Genomic DNA, 17,209 nt, shown 5'->3' on the forward strand with positions numbered 1-17,209 from the left:
GCTGGGAAGAAGCTTTTTAGTTTAAGCCATTTCATTTATTGATTATTGATTTTACTTCTTGCACTTCTAGGAGTCTTTTTGAGGAAGTCAGTTCCTAAGCCAGAATGTTGTGCCTACATTTTCTAGGATGTACAGGTTTCTGGTCTAATTTCTAGGTCTTTGATCCATTTTGAGTTGAGTTTTGTGCAGGGTGAGAGATGGAGATTAAATTTCATCCTACTACATATGGATTTCCAATTTTCCCAGCACCATTTGTCTTTAATGAATGTTTTTGGTGCCCTAGTCTAGTATGAGATAACTGTGTTTATCTGGGTTTGTCTCTGTGTCTTCGTTTCTTTTCCATTGGTCTTCATGCCTATTTCAGTGCCAATACCATGCTGTATTTGTTATGATAACTCTATAATATAAAGTATATATATTTTAGTCGTCAGTGGACATTTATTTTATTTATTTATATGTGGTGCTGAGAATCGAACTCAGTGCTTCACACATGCTAGGCAAGTGCTCTACCACTGAGTCATGACCTTAGCCCCCTCTATAGTATAATTTAAGGTCTGAGATTGTAATGCCTCTTACTTCACTTTTCTCACTAAGGATTGCTTTGGCTATTGTGGGCCTCTTATTTTTCCAGATGAATTCATGACTGCTTTTTCTATTTCTATGAAGAACTTCATTGGAATTTTTAGGAAAATTGCATTGAATCTGTATGGTACTTTTGGTAGTATGGCCATTCATTGAACATTTTAAATCATTTTTTTTATAATCTTTCTCTGGGTTTTCATCTACTTCACTATCAGTAGGATCCTTTGTTGGGGAGTTATGGTATTTGGGGAAAGATTTTATTTGCCTGTTTTCTCACATTTTTAGAAGTCTTGCATATCAACTGAGGTGGATTCCCCTACCCCTTTTTTTGCTCATCCTTTTGTGTGTAAATAATTCATCTGTTCTGGGACTTCTCTCTTCTTTTGATGTATGAGTAGATGCCAAAGGGTAGGAATTGAGTTCTCTCTCTGATTGTTTCTCCTTAGGTCCTTATTAGTTTGGGACTTTGTGTCCTCACTTCTTTGAGTTGGAATAGTGTCAAGGAATGTTTAGTTCAGCAGCAGAGTTTCTAACTTGTGAACTTTTAGTGTCCCTGTAGTTTTCCAGCACCTCACAGAATGGGGCAAAATAATCTATAGTAATAACCATTACAAAGAATACACAGCATTAAAGTTAAATACCCAATTTTTACTATTCCATCGTCAACATTAATTTATTAGTGGTAACCAATAAACAAGAATGGTTGGTTCAGCAGTTGTCAACAATAAAAATAATTACCATGAACTAGATCTAGCTTTAATGCAAATAGCAGGTGTCAACTATATCACCCACAGCAGTAATGATTGTCTTAGCCTTGATGTTGGGGGCAGGAGTTGTATAAACCAATTAGTTTTGAAAGATGGTAAAAATACAGTCAATTAGGAGAGAAATGCATTCGGAATTTTTACAAGTTTACAATTTCAAAAAGTGAACAGAAAGGACTAGGCGCCTTGGCGCAGGCCTATAATCCCAGCAGCTCGGTAGGTATAGGCAGGAGGATCGCAAGTTCAGAGCCAGCCTTGGCAATTTAGCAAGGCACTAAGCAACCCATGAGACCCTGTCTCTAAATAAAATGCAAAATAGGGCTGGGGATATGGCTCAGTAGTCAAGTGCCCCCAAGTTCAATCCCCAGTACCACTGCCCCCCCAGTGTGTATGAGGCACTGGTTTTGATTCCCAGCACCGCATATAAATAAATAAATTAAATAAAGGTCCATCAATAACTAAAAAATATATATATTAAAAAGAGAATAGAGAGAATGTAGAAGAGATGTAGCAGGTGGTGTTTCTATGGAAGGAGGGGAAAATATAGAAGAAGCAACATATTGGTAGTGCGAGATCCGTTGCTGCTGAGGAGAGGAGCGTCAACAGCAGCACCATGGTAGCTCAACCGAAGAACCTTGAAGGCTACGTGGGATTTGCCAATCTCCCAAATCAAGTTTATAGAAAATCAGTGAAGAGAGGGTTTGAATTCACACTTATGGTAGTAGGTGAATCTGGACTGGGAAAATCAACATTGATCAACTCATTATTCCTCACAGATTTGTATTCTCCAGAGTATCCAGGTCCTTCCCATAGAATAAAAAAGACTGTGCAGGTGGAACAATCCAAAGTTTTAATCAAAGAAGGTGGTGTCCAGTTGCTTCTCACAATAGTTGATACCCCAGGATTTGGAGATGCAGTGGATAATAGCAATTGTTGGCAGCCTGTTATTGACTACATTGATAGTAAATTTGAGGATTACCTAAATGCAGAATCTCGAGTGAACAGACGTCAGATGCCTGATAACAGAGTGCAGTGTTGTTTATACTTCGTTGCTCCTTCAGGACATGGACTTAAACCATTGGACATTGAGTTTATGAAGCGTTTGCATGAAAAAGTGAATATCATCCCACTTATTGCCAAAGCAGACACACTCACACCTGAGGAATGCCAACAGTTTAAAAAACAGATAATGAAAGAAATTCAAGAACATAAAATTAAAATATATGAATTTCCAGAAACAGATGATGAAGAAGAAAATAAGCTGGTTAAAAAGATAAAGGACCGTTTACCTCTTGCTGTGGTAGGTAGTAATACTATCATTGAAGTTAATGGCAAAAGGGTCAGAGGAAGGCAGTATCCTTGGGGTGTGGCTGAAGTTGAAAATGGTGAACATTGTGATTTTACAATTCTAAGAAATATGTTGATAAGAACACACATGCAGGACTTGAAAGATGTTACTAATAATGTACACTATGAGAACTACAGAAGCAGAAAACTGGCAGCTGTGACTTACAATGGAGTTGATAACAATAAGAATAAAGGGCAGCTTACAAAGAGCCCTCTGGCACAAATGGAAGAAGAAAGGAGGGAGCATGTAGCCAAGATGAAGAAGATGGAAATGGAGATGGAGCAGGTGTTTGAAATGAAGGTCAAAGAAAAAGTTCAAAAATTGAAGGACTCTGAAGCTGAGCTGCAGCGACGCCATGAGCAAATGAAAAAGAATTTGGAAGCCCAGCATAAGGAATTAGAAGAAAAACGTCGTCAGTTTGAGGAGGAGAAAGCAAACTGGGAAGCTCAACAACGTATTTTAGAACAACAGAACTCTTCGAGGACCTTGGAAAAGAACAAGAAGAAAGGGAAGATCTTTTAAACTCTCTATTGACCACCAGTTATGTATTAGTTGCCAATATGCCAGCTTGGACATCAGTGTTTGTTGGATCCGTTTGACCAATTTGCACCAGTTTTATCCATAATGATGGATTTAACAGCATGACAAAAATTATTTTTTTGTTGTTGTTCTTGATGGAGATTAAGATGCCTTGAATTGTCTAGGGTGTTATGTACTTAGAAAGTAACAGCTCTAAGTACCTTTCTACATTTTCTTTTTTTTTTCTTTTTTCTTTTTAATTTTTATTAAAAAGATATCTTCAATTTAATGCAAGAGAACATTTTACTGTTGTACAATCATGTTCTGGTGGTTTGATTGTTTACAGGATATTCCAAAATAAAAGGACTCTGGAAGGTTTTCATCGAGGATAAATTGCCATAATTTGATGCAAACTATGCTTCTCTATGATAATTATAATACAAAGGTTCCATTCAGTGCAGCCTATACAATAATGTAATTTAGTCTAACACAGTTGACCCTATTTTTTGACACTTCCATTGTTTAAAAGTACACATGGAAAAAAAAAAACCTATATGCTTACAGTGCACCTAGAGCTTTTTTATAACAACCTCTTTTTTGTTTGTTTTGGATTCTTTAAATATGTATTATTCTCATTTAGTGCCCTCTTTAGCCAGAATCTCATTACTGCTTCATTTTTGTAATAACATTTAATTTAGTTATTTTCCATATATTTGCCCTGCTAAAATAGAATATAGCATCTTTCATATGGTAGGAACCAACAAGGAAACTTTCCTTTAACTCCCTTTTTACATTTTATGGTAAGTAGCAGGGGGAAAATGCATTTATAGATCATTTCTAGGCAAATTGTGAAGCTAACGACCAACCTGTTTCTACCTATATGCAGTCTCTTTATTTTATTAGAAATGGGCATCATGTCCTCTTAAAGAGAAAAAAAAAGTCACCATTCTGCATCTAGCTGTATTCCATATATTGCATTTCTGTATTTTTTGTTGTATTGTAAAAAATTCACATAATAAACAATGTTGTGATGTAAAAAAAAAAAAAAAAAAAAAAAAAAAAAAAAAAAAAAGAAGAAGCAACATATTGGGAGAGAGGGAGAGAAAACAATAGAATATAGCTGTTAGCAGAAGATTAAGAGAGAAAGAGAAACTTATAGAAATAAACAAATGAAAATAATACAAACAAAACTATATAATCTATAAAACCTTAACCATCAAAAGACAATGCTAGGAAAAATAATTCATTTTAAACAATTCTAAAACTGAAAGAAAAAAGAAACAAATGGGTGTATGTATATATGTCCCTGAACCAATCAGCACAGTCAGAATTCACATGCACCATGCACACACATTCTCTCTCTCTCTCTCTCTCTCTCTCTCTCTCACACACACACACACACACACAGAAAAAAATTTTAAATGAAATTTAAAAATCCAAAATCTTAATGAAGAATGAAGGAACCATCTTCTTATCTTCTTTAAGATGGTCAAAGTAGTTAACTAGATTTGAGTGGTCACTGTCTATGTCCAAGTCTTTTTTCTAATTCTTCTTGATTTATGTTTTGATAGAGCAAGCAGGGTGGGGCTATTGACCCCTTCCTGTTTTTGTGTTGTACTCTGAGCTGCCAATTGGAGTGGCATCAAGCCATTTGATATAAGATTCGCTTCCCTTCTCACCAGTATGAGGTGGGATGGGTTAGGACATACTGTCATTTGTCATTTTATCCATTAAGACCAGTGCACTCCCAGGATACAGCTTCTGCAGTGTTCCACAAGGGGAGCTCTAGCAGGTGGGAGAGCATCTAATCAAGCCTCAGGGGCTTTGTGGGGTGATGCCTTCTTTGGAGAGACTAGATTGACCCTCCCCTAAGGCTAGACCATAGTGGATCTCTTATGCAGGACTGCTTCCTTGGAGACTCCCAAGAATTCCAGTCATGGGGCAGAAGGGCTGATTCTTCACTCACTGCAGCCCACAGGCACAGCCTTGCCAGTCTTAGTCCCTGAGTGTTTAACCCACCCCATCCCCACCCACTCTGGGCTATTTCAGCTGATCACATGAGCCACCAGACACAAAAGAGAAGTGAGTCAGGCTCCCCTTCCCCTTCTAACTCAAATGCCCCTGGGTAAAGTCTTCTACCTTTTTCACTCATATCCCACCAGGCCCAGCTTAGGTCCCTCAATAAGCACCTGCTAGAATATTGTGGTTGTGCATTGTTTTTTGTTGTTTTTTGGGGATTTTTTTTTCCTGATGTCTTGGGTCCCACAGTCATCACAATGGTATGTTCGCCCCAAGATAGCTCCTGCCTCAGCTCTCCATAGCCAGTTGAGTTTCAGAACATGCTTTTCCAGCACCAGTGTGCAATGTAATCTCTGGATCAGCTAAGATTAGGCAGCATTTTTTATCTCAGGTTTTTTCATACCAAAACTGTTCTCCAACTCTCTCTGATGAATCCATGCAAGCAGTGTCTGTGGAGCCATCAGATGGGCTCCATGTATTCTTTCTTCTTTGTTTATGGCACCCAAATTTCTGAGTACTTAAGCCACTTTTATTAAATTTTAGTGAAATCCCTCTTTCACCATTCACTGTGTTTGTCTACACTATGGCCAACTTGGAATGCAGCTTTCCTCTGCTCACCCATCTTCCATTTCCCCTATAATTAACATCCCTTTTTATTTTATCTTGAGAAAAGTTCTTACTAAGTTGCTGAGGCTGGCCTCAAACTTGTGGTCCTCTTGCCTCAGTTTCCCCAGTAGTTGGGATTATAGGTATATGCCACTAAATCCAGCTTACTTGAGAGAGATTTTCATATAATTTAAATTTTTTTTTAAATCCCCAACATAGCATCTAGAAAAACTGACTTCTATGAAATTATCTTTTAAAACAGCTTTACAGCCAGCATGGTGGTACATATTTATAATCCCAGCAGCTCAGGGGACTGAAACAGGAAGATCCCAAGTTCAGAGCCAGCTTCAGCAATGGCAAGGTGCTAAGCAACTCAGTGAGACCCTGTGTCTAAACAAAAAAATACAAAGTAGGGCTGGGGATGTGGCTCAGAGGTCAAATACCCCTGAGTTCAATCCTGGTACCAAAAAACAGCTTTATAATTTATGCCTTAGTAAAGCTATAATTGACAAATAATTTAAAATATATAATTTGGCACTTTTTTACCATACTACTTGTAAATGTGCAGTTCAATGATGTTAAGTATATTCACTTTATTTTACAGCAGAGGTCTAGAGCTAAAACTTTGTACTTATTGAACAGCTACTCCCCATTTTCCTGTCTCCTCTCCCCTTCCCCTAATCTTTGAAAATCACTATTCTGTCTTCTGTTTCTATGAGTTTAACTATCTGTGAAATTAATTTTTTTAAAGCTAAAGTATACAGTAAGTTAGGTGACTAAAAATTAATGACTATATTTTTTATAAAGGATAAGTTTATTTCCTTCATTGACCCATGCAGAATGTGTTATCTGGGACATGCTTATTCTAACAATGTTGCTGTCGTACACAACATTTTTGGAAATAGTTAATATAGTCATTCTGTGATCTTAGCAAGAAACTTCCTTCAGGAAGAAGCTTTGTAAAATTATAGATAAGGAAAAATGCTATGTGAGATTATAAATACGGAAAAGAAAGTAATAGGAATATGTGAGAGAAACAAGCTAGATTGAGAGTTCCTCTCCAATTAAACTTACTTCAACTACATGCCATGAAAAAGGTATCATGGCTACCATAAGAGTGTATGAGATGGGTAGGGATATTATAGTGAAGGAACAGGAAGGAGGGAATAGTCACATGGTGAGAATAGAAAACTAAGATGATACAGGGAGGAAAATATCAGAACAGTCTCAGAAGTAGCCGAATTCCCATCCCAACGCTTGATTACATTCTGCTTCTCTGGTAGTTTCAACCAAAGGCTTCAGAAAAAAAAAATGGGGAATAAAGATACATCCAAAGCTTGATATCTACTACAGTCATTCTTGTTGGTCAGACATGAAAATTATAAACTCGCTAGCTACTTTTTAAAATGAGATCCTCTCCAAATAAGGGGTTTCATTTGTTGTGTGTGTTTTACCAAAATATATAGGAACTCAGAAGAAAGTTTCTACTATTAATGATTTTTCCCTTCTTGATGAAAGTGTACCCAGTTTAAAAAAAACTAAAATAATTAAAATTCAAAAATATATAGGATGAGAGGGTAAAAGTAAAATGCTATTAGAGCAGTGTTATTCCACTTAGACTTCTCTAGTAGAGATTTTGGAATTGTCAGACCTTGGATGCCATCCTAAATAGTATATTATACACTATTCCATCATTTTAAAAATTTAACAAAGGATTAAATTCTTCACTCCTTCATCAATGCAGATAGGTACTGATCATTTGCCAGATTAGTTGGAGGTAAATAATGAGCTATACAGTAGACTGAGAAAATGAAATTTCAAGTTGTTTTTAGGGAAAGAGGAAAATAAAACTTTATGTAATGTTTACTGTTATTTTCTTTAATTTCTAATGATTTCTCCCTATTTCTTATCCTTAATTAATTTATCTTACGTGCTATGTATGTCATCAGCTGCTAAAACCTAACTATCAAATGGTAAGAGCTCTATTAAGACTAGAAATGAACTCTCTGGCAACTGTGTCCTGCTGCAAAATGCTTTATTTCAACTCAAATGATTTAACTACTGTAATTACCGATCAGGTCTTTCAAGAAAATATACACAGTTTAATTCTTATGATGAGTAAATACAGGCTCTTAAATAAAAGATTATATTATAAAAATACCTTTGATTGTCTAGTTCATTATAGAATTTCCTGGTATGCTCATTTATTCATGAGAAATACTTAAAGCACTCCAGGCACCTAATAGGAAATTAGACATAGCTGTATCTTAGAGGAAAATAGAAAAGTAGACTGTCTCATAGACTACAATCTATCATTTATTATAATGGGTCTGTAATAGAAACAGTTTGTACAGGAGCTGAACAACTGATTAACTCTGGAAAAGTAATTTTTATATAGATACAAGTGTAATTAAGTTAAACCTGATGAAGCTTTCACCTTTTGTGAAAGCATCTCTTGCTTAAACCACTATTTTCCTCTTATAATTGCCCTCTCATTTCTTCACCATCAGCCTTTCATCCTCTTGGATCAAACACACTGACAAACAAGTTCTAAGCTCTCCCATCTTCTAATAAAAGACATACCTGCTTGGCCCACAACCTTCTACTTAGGTTACAGTTTTCTATGTCTATTTAGAGCAAACTTGAAGAAGTTCTCTTTTCTCACTGTTTCTACTCCTGGCTCCTATGCTTCTCTGAATGTTATCCACTGGAGCATTGAACTTTAGCACTCCCAACAAAACTTTTCTTTATGGTCAACACCAATTCTACATTCCTGCATCTAAAAGCGTGTCTGAGACCTAATGAAATTGACCATCAGCACAATTTATGAAGCCTTCCTTATGGCCATGTTATCTTCTGTCAACATCTGTAACTTTCTTTGGCTTCCTTATATTTTTTACTGTTTTTTTTTTTTTTTTAGTCTTTCTTCCCACCCTCAGAATCAGGGTTTCTCTCCCTCTAAACTGTTGGTATTTTGAGCTAGATAACTTTTTGCTTTGAGAGCTCAATCTGTGAATTAAAGGATGTTTAGCAGCAAGCCTCTACTTCTGCTCACTGGACACCAATAGCACACACACACATATACACACCTCTAGTTATAACAAGCAAAAATGACTCTATATCCAGCCAAAAGTCCCCTGAGAGGCACAATCACCCCCAATTGAGAGCAACTTGGTCTAAAGTAGAGCAGTGGCATAGGGCTTGGTTGTGGGCCACCAGTTCTTTATCTGTGTAGAAGGTGCATTCATCTCTCCCATCTGAGAAGTGACCCAGAAAGTTAACAGATTAGGATAGAAAATATTCTGAGTAACTCTGTCTCCTAATTTCCTGAAATTCAGGCTCTATTTTAAAGGGGGGGGGGGGGTGCAGCTCAGCAGTAGAGCGCTCGCCTAGCATGTGTGAGGCCCTGAGTTCAATCCTCAGCACATGTAAAAATAAATAAATAAAATAAAGGTATTGTGTCCAATTACAACTAAAAAATAAAAATATTTTTTAAAAAAGAAGAAGAAGAAAGCATACAGTTATGAATACAGACCTGAGTACACTGGAAAGTGATTTTGACCCAAATATGTCTCATTTATGCAAAGCAAATATAAGTTCAGCTCACTTCTCCTTAGCCACATCCCTAAAATGACCTCTGCAGGTCCATCACCAACCAGTGATGTCAGAATAGAAAGAAACTGCAGTCTTAACTGATAGATTACAGTTAAATACATTACTTTTGGGGAGCTTACAAAAAAAAATCCACATGAATGTGTTTCTGTGGCCCTTTCTAGAACCTCAAATGAGGCTTATGCAAGAGGAAACCCTGAATCTTCTTCTGCTTCTAAGTAAGATACCACATAAAATGCTTTCAATCTAAACCCAGTAAAACTAGATACTGACAAATAGATACATAGTTTTTACCATTTCCAGGCCTGGGTCTCCTGGCTGCAACCAAGTATCTGTCCCTAAAGCCCTGGAAGAGGAGACCAGCACTCCTCCAGGAACTGAATTGAAATCCGCTAATTTTCTGTATTTCTGGGTCATTATTTTAGAGGTGATAAAAGTAGGAAAGTAAGCAGAGGTTCAATATAAGTTTTCCATTCTTTGTATCATGACACACTTCCAAATCACTCTCAAATAAGGGAATGTTAAGTGATGTTTCATTGTTAATAATGATAACTGTTATTTATTATTTAATACATACCAGATTCCTTGTCCTTTTTGCAAACCCTAATTCTTATAGAAACCTGTGAGATTTATCATTTACAAATGATGTGAGATACAATGAAGTAATATAAGTAAATGCTAATTATTAGAAATCTATGGGTTTTTATTAAAAACAAGACCTTTTAAGCAAATTATTAAACTAATGTTAAGATTGTGACTACTTTGTAAATGAAATTAACATAAACTTCTGGTTATATTCTTATCCGTGTTTCTGATATTCTTTAGGGATTCTGCGTGTTTAATGAACTTTAGTCAGTTTTAGCTATAACTAGGACTAAAGTTCAGGCAATAAATACTTTCTCAATGGCATTAACTGCATTTTCACATGGAATCTTTTGAAGATTAATTCCATTGGCCATTATCTTTTCTTTCAGATATTGGTTTTAAGTTTAAATTTCTTTTTTTCCTGCCCTGCTTATGTTGTATCCAGAAATACTGTGGCAAAGTGATCTGCTGTCTTTTCCATTTAGAAAGTTCCCAGAAAATAATTGTGGTAGAACAGAGTTTTCTTATTTTTACAACATGGTAGGAATAAAACAGTCACCAACAGCTGTATCATTCTAAAAATAACATGTGCCACACAACTGTTAAGCCCATATTGGTTTTTCATTCTGATGATATTATCCAAAGGATCATTGCACATGATAATAATAAACATAATAATACTTTATTATGGTGGTTCTCATATTTTTATCTATATATTTGTTTTTTTAATTTTTTCAATATAATATTTATTTTTTAGTTGTAGTTGGGCACAATACCTTGATTTTATTTATTTATTTTTATGTGGTGCTAAGGATCGAACCCAGGGCCTCACCGGTGCCAAGCGAGCGCTCTACCACTGAGCCACAACCCCAGCCCCTATCTATTTATTTTTTATTGGTTCTTTTTAGTTATACATCATAGTAGAATCCGTTTTTATATAATTATGTAAGCAAAATCCATTTTTATATAATTTTGTGAGCAAGGAACACATCATACTCTAATTAGGACCCATTCTTGTAGATGTACACAATGGTGGGATTCACTATGATCTATTCATATATGTACATAGGAAAATTATATCAAATTATTTCCACTGTTTTACCTTTTCCTATCCCCATCCTTTTCCTTTATTCCTCTTTGTCTAAGATACTGAACTTCTATTCCTCCCCTCACACCTCGCCCTTGTTGTGAGTTAGCATCCACATATCAGAGAATATTTGACCTTTGGCTTTTGGGGATTGGCTTTAAAAAATTAATTAGCATGAAAATCTCCAGATCCATCCAAATACCAGCGAATGTCATAAAGTCATTCTTCTTTATGGCTGAGAATATTTTATTGTATATAGAAACCACATTTTCTTTTGTCATTCATCTGTTGAAAGGCACCTAGGTTGGTTTCATAGCTTAGCTGTTGTGAATTGAGCTGCTATAGACATTAATGTGGCTGCATCACTCCAGTATGCTGATTTTAAATCTTTTGGATATATACTAAGGAGTGGGATAGCTGGGTCAAATGGTGGTTCTATTCCTAGTTTTTTGAGGAATCTCCAAACTGCTTTCCAGAGTGGTTGCATCAATTTGCTATCTCACCAGCAATGTATGAATGTACCTTTTTCCCCACATCTTCGCCAAAATTTGTTGTTGTATTCTTTAAACTTTATTAATGAGCCAATTTTATATGTAACTGACTTAACATAGTTCAAATGATTTTGAATAAAGAATGAAATTACCTTTTACCTTACTTCTCTGATTAACACCATGTTATTCTTTCTGTTCAGATGTTTGGAAACTGGACTTTTGGCACTTTGGTCTTCACAGTCATGGTTATTACAGTCACAGTAAAGGTATGATACTGGAATTAGAAACATAGATACATTTTGTGCCTGTATAATTAGCAATTGAATATTCTTTTTTTCTCCTCCCCCCCCCCCACTATCAGTAGATGTTTTCCTTATTCAACAGTGGATAATTTCACTGATTGCTATTTTAGTATTTAAATTTTTTATCTGAAGTTTTCGGAAAACTTCAGCCTATTTTTATGATCATATTGTCATAATTCATAATAGTCACTGAAATTCTACAGCTCTGTACATATACAAAACACACAGTTGTTTTAGGCTATGGAGTTGAGATAGAATCATCACATGAAATTTCAGTGCTGCTTTCCCAGAGGCAAAATAATAAACTTGAAATTATGTAACTTTCTACTAGCAGCCTTTCATTAATACTTATATTCTGTGAGACTGTGCGGTGAGACTTTTAAATACTTAATGTGCTTTATCCTTGAGTTTTATCTAAGAGAATAATGTTTTATTATTTTACATTTCTAAGACTTTTCAAATTTTTTTTAGATGGCTTTGGAAACTCATTTTTGGACTTGGATCAACCATCTTGTTACTTGGGGATCTATTATATTTTATTTTGTATTTTCTTTGTTTTATGGTGGGATTCTCTGGTGAGTGACTTTAATTATATCTATTCAACTATAATAAATATAGTTATGGGTTATATCATGAATAAATTCTGCTCAGAATAGTTTTGAACCCCATCCTAGCAATAAGTTCACTTCTTTCAGTTTATATTGTTTGCCTTTTGTGCCTTTGATCTATTTACTAAGCAAAAACTTTAGAAGTTAGGCAAAAAATTTGGATTTAGCTAATCATCAACTTTTATTTAGTATCATAGAAGGATACTCTATGCATTTTGTTTGTCTGTAATCCTCTTCCCAGAGTACTCTTAAAATTGTTTATTTTCAGCCATGTGCCGTGGTGTGCATGCCTGTAATCCCAGCGGCTCAGGAGGCTGAGGCAGGCAGATCATGAGTTCAAAGCTACCCTTAGCAATTTAGCAGGGACTTAGCAGTTCAGTGAGACCCTGTCTCGAAATAAAATACAAACTAGGGCTGTGGATGTGGCTCAGTAGTTGTTTATTTTCAAATATGATATGTTTCTATGATATCTTGATTAAGTTATCTTTCAGTTTTTTTTTGTTGTTGTTGTTGTTTTTTTTATTAAGCCCACTGTCTTTCTTCTCAGGCCATTTTTAGGTTCCCAGAATATGTACTTTGTATTTATTCAGCTCCTATCAAGTGGTTCTGCTTGGTTTGCCATAATCCTTATGGTTGTAACTTGTCTCTTTCTTGATGTTGTGAAGAAAGTGTTTGACCGACAGCTTCATCCTACAAGTACTGAAAAGGCACAGGTAAGCACTTTTTATTTCAATATCTTTTTAGTTAGGAGCTTTAGTTATAAACAACTATGATTATAATTTGCTTATGTCATAAAATAGAAAATAACTCATTCCTATATCAAGTATTTTATAATATAAACATTATTAAATGTGATATTTTTAAGTCATTTAAAATTATATCATGTTATTAATAAAATTCCAGGTATTTAAATATCAAACTTTCAAGTTTTATTCACATAATATTAGGAAATGTGTTAAATAATATTATCAAATTATTCCAGATACATCTAAGATATATGGCCTTGTCTTAGAAACATTAGAATTCAAGTAATATTTTTTATGTTATATGGTTTTTAACAAAAGAATATGAAATAAATTCTTTAACCTAAATAATTTTTGCAGAATTAATTTTTATTAAATTTATTCTTTCACTAAATATTTATTAATAAACATTTAATTACAGCAAATATTAACAGCATGTTACATAGTGCTTAAGAATATGATGTTTAGATCCTGATAGATCTCAATTTGAATCCCAGCTCTGCCACTTAGTAGTATTATGACTTTGAATTCTAGTTTCCTCAATGGTAAAATGATAGATATGTTTTTTTCATTCCTACTCTAGTTAAGATTAAATGAAAAAATGTTTAAAAATAGTATATGTCCAAGAAATGGTACATATTTAGTTGAATGTGCCTTTTTTGTATGTTTAATTGGTATAGAATATATTTTCATTTCCTTTTATGCCTTGTTAAAAGCTGAATTTAAGCCAGGTACAGTGTATGCATCTGTAATCCCAGCTACTTGGAAGACTGAGGCAGGAAGATGACATGTTTGAGGCCATCTTCTGTAACTTGGCAAGACCCTGTTTGAAAATTAAAAAAAATAAAAAGGACTAGGGGTAGAGATCTCAGTGGTAGAGGGACCCTGTGGGTTCAATCCCCTGCACTGCGGGGAAAAAAAAAAGAGCTTGAGTTCCTTAATCATTTAGTCCAAGCCAGATTGATATTTTTTCAACATTATTTTTGTTTCATGCCAAGCAAATTTTATTAAGATTTTGAAAATGTGTATTCATCTTACAAACAGAAAAAGTGCTAAGTATTTAGTGATTTAAATTATGATTTCTAAATAGTACATTGGTTTTAATTTATTTACTTCGGTAGTTTTTTGTTTTGGTTTTTTTTTTTTTTTTTTACTTTGGTAGTTTAATACAAATACTATCTTATTTGGATTAGAATTCAAATGCTGTTTCAGCCATTTATAAGATAGCTGTATGTCCTTGATTAAGTCATTTTCTTAGGCCTCAATTTCCTTCTCTATAAAAATCACAATAATAATTATTACCTTATGAGGGGCTAGGGTTGTGGCTCAGCAGTAGAGTGTTTGGCCAGCACATGTGAGGCACTGGGTTCCATCCTCAGCACCACGTAAAAATAAATAAAATAAAGGTATTGTGTCCAACTACAACTAAAAAAAAAAAATTGTAAAATATTAATTATTATTATTATTACCTCATGTGATTTTTGTAAGAAAGAATGAATATACGCATCTGTCATCACTGTGCCTGTTGGTCCAAAATTTTTTTAAAAGTTGTCATTTTAAGTGTGAGGAAGTGAGAATATATCTATAATATTGATCTCTAAATGGGACTGAAAAATCAGCATAATTGATTACTATCTGCCTGTGCATATATTTATATCAATATGGACAGACTTTTCCACTCTGCAATATATTACTTAAATCCATTACAGACAGGTTTGTCTGTTTATCTGTCTTACTATTTCTAAACTTGGGTTTTTGGGTTTTGATTTTGGGGTGTTTTGTTTGTTTTTGTTTTTTTGTTTGTTTGTTTTGCTTTTTTTTTTTTTTTTTTTTTTTTTTGGTAGTGGGGATTGAACCCAGGGTATTTAACCACTGAGTCATGTCCCCAACTCCCTTTTTTTTTTTTTAATATTTTTAATTGTAGTTGGACACAATATCTTTATTTTATTTATTCATTTTTTATGTGGTGCTGAGGATCGAACCCAGCGCCTCCCACGTGCTAGGTGAGCGCTATACCACTAAGTCCCAGTCCCAGCCTCCCCCAGCCCTTTTTTATATTTTATTTAAAGACAGGGTCTCACTGAGTTGCTTAGGGCCTCACTAAATTGCTAAGGCTGGCTTTGAACTCACAAAACTCCCTTAGCCTCCAGGGCTGCTGGGATTGCAGGCATGCAACACTGTACCTGGCTTAAACTTCAGATTTGTAAATTTACTATTTCTAAACTTTTCATTTATAGTTAAAGAGTATTATTTTTAATACATTGTCTATGATACTTTCCTAGATTTTTAGAACAATTTTCTTCCCCCTTGGCCTATATGAAGTTATATTTAATGAAAATGTATGAATAATATCACTTAAAAATGTAATTCTTTATAAAAGTAAATTGATCAGATTTATCTACATTTATCCTTTGAAATGCTGTGGTAGACAGAGCATTTATAAACTTTAGTTGTGTTTTTCATAGAGATTTCTTAATTGATATGAAAGTGATAATATTAGAATCTATTACCTTTTCTATAGCCTCTTTCCAAAGGATTACATAGGAAATATTTGGTACCTTAAGGTAGGCCCTTCACAAGAAAAAGGTTAAAAGTGCTTATGTGTATTTTGGTTCTTAACATAAGTTAAAGGGAATGAGCATCAAATCAATAACTGAATCTGTATGTGAAAGCCAGTATATTCTCCCTTTTTGGCTCACTAAATTCATTTCCAAATGACTTACCCAGATGTTCTAGGCAGTCTCTTTCAAGAAAAAAACCTCCACTTCCACTGAAGGATCTTCTAGCACACTGGTGGCATTTGGTGGTTGGTTGGTGGTTGGTTGGTTGGTTTTATTTTTTACTGAAACAGTATATGGTCATTCAAATCCCATATGTGACATTATTTCTTGGCTACAGGCAGTAATCACTTTTTCAGCTTCTACCATCACTTCTGGTTTCAAATAATGAAGAAATGGTTAGAAAATTGTCAACTACTTCATTGTTTTACTAAAAGTAACAAGAAAAATCATATTAAAAGAAGAACTATCAGCATTTATTGTGAGCTTTATTCTTCTGCAGAATAACCATGTGGTGTTACAAGTGAAAAAATAATTTTTTTGATGGCAAAGTCAACACAGTTCAAATGTCAGTCATATATGTGTACCATGTACATTTCCTACTCTTGTGGGAACAGATGTTCAATATTTACAAACCTTGTCCTGTGTCTGTCTCATAGGTGATGAATAGAGCTCACTGACTTGTTGTGTGTTCCATCCTTTTTCTGTCCACTTATAGATGTACTCCAACACAGTGGCTTTAAGTGATGAGTTCATCGCACTGCAGCCTTTATCGAGGGCAAGGAATCAGCTGAGCAAACTTAGGTAGAGTAGGAGGAATAGAACCTCATTAACTCTTCTGCATGCTAAAGGTCAATTAAACCATATCCAAAAGATAGGCAGAGGCATGAATAAAGAGTGGGGTATTTTTTGTTAGCACAGCTCTGTCTCTGACTAATTTGACCTTTATTAGTATTATATTAAAGCCTGAAAATCATATCCATTTCTTCTTTGAGAAGAAAATTCAGATGAAAATTCAACATAACAGGACAGAGATCTGTACCTTGTTATATATTTTACACTTGAACTATCTTTTCTAGCACAATTTTAATGCTTCTGCTTGTCACATTGTTCATATTTAAGAATGTTCCTGCATGTTGAGTAATTAAAGCTACAGAAATTCATCATAAAATTTAAAATACTTAAGCTATAGTTACTTGGAAGTGAGATTTGCCCATTTTTTATCTTGCCTTAATCTGTGTTGTAAATACATGTGTGTTTGTGTTTGTACACTGTAATGGCTGCCTAAGCATTTCATATCCTTGCTACTATTCAGAGCATCTATAAATTGAACAATATATTTTATGTCTTATATAAACCTTTATTATCAGTTCTGTCATGGAAAT

General features: G+C 34.6%; 2 protein-coding genes across 7 annotated transcripts in view; both read left to right on the top strand.

Annotated features, from left to right (window-relative positions):
- Window positions 1–17,209, top strand: part of Atp11b (ATPase phospholipid transporting 11B (putative)) — a 114,817-nt gene that overhangs the window by 82,228 nt on the left and 15,380 nt on the right. For 3 of the 6 annotated variants that reach the window (XM_046466842.2, XM_046466841.2, XM_058586208.1), the window contains exons 26-29: window positions 11,814–11,879; window positions 12,387–12,490; window positions 13,071–13,236; window positions 16,543–16,628. In XM_046466842.2, coding sequence (XP_046322798.1) covers window positions 11,814–11,879; window positions 12,387–12,490; window positions 13,071–13,236; window positions 16,543–16,628 — 422 coding nt within the window. The remainder of the gene's footprint in view (window positions 1–11,813; window positions 11,880–12,386; window positions 12,491–13,070; window positions 13,237–16,542; window positions 16,629–17,209) is intronic. The other 3 variants (XM_046466843.2, XM_046466840.2, XM_058586209.1) reach the window with 1 other exon arrangement.
- Window positions 1,896–4,183, top strand: LOC124108366 (septin-7). Its single transcript, XM_046466844.2, has one exon. The coding sequence runs from the start codon at window positions 1,960–1,962 to the stop codon at window positions 3,214–3,216; it is 1,257 nt and encodes a 418-aa protein (XP_046322800.1). The 5' UTR covers window positions 1,896–1,959; the 3' UTR covers window positions 3,217–4,183.

The sequence above is a fragment of the Marmota monax genome, unplaced genomic scaffold (genome assembly GCF_021218885.2).
Source record: "Marmota monax isolate L192 unplaced genomic scaffold, Marmota_monax_Labrador192_F-V1.1 WCK01_AAM20220418_F8-fsc00074, whole genome shotgun sequence".
Taxonomy (NCBI): Eukaryota; Metazoa; Chordata; class Mammalia; order Rodentia; family Sciuridae; genus Marmota; species Marmota monax.

Coding starts and splice junctions, on each gene's coding strand:
- LOC124108366 (XM_046466844.2), top strand. CDS start 1,960: ATGGTAGCTCAACCGAAGAACCTTGAAGGCTACGTGGGATTTGCCAAT.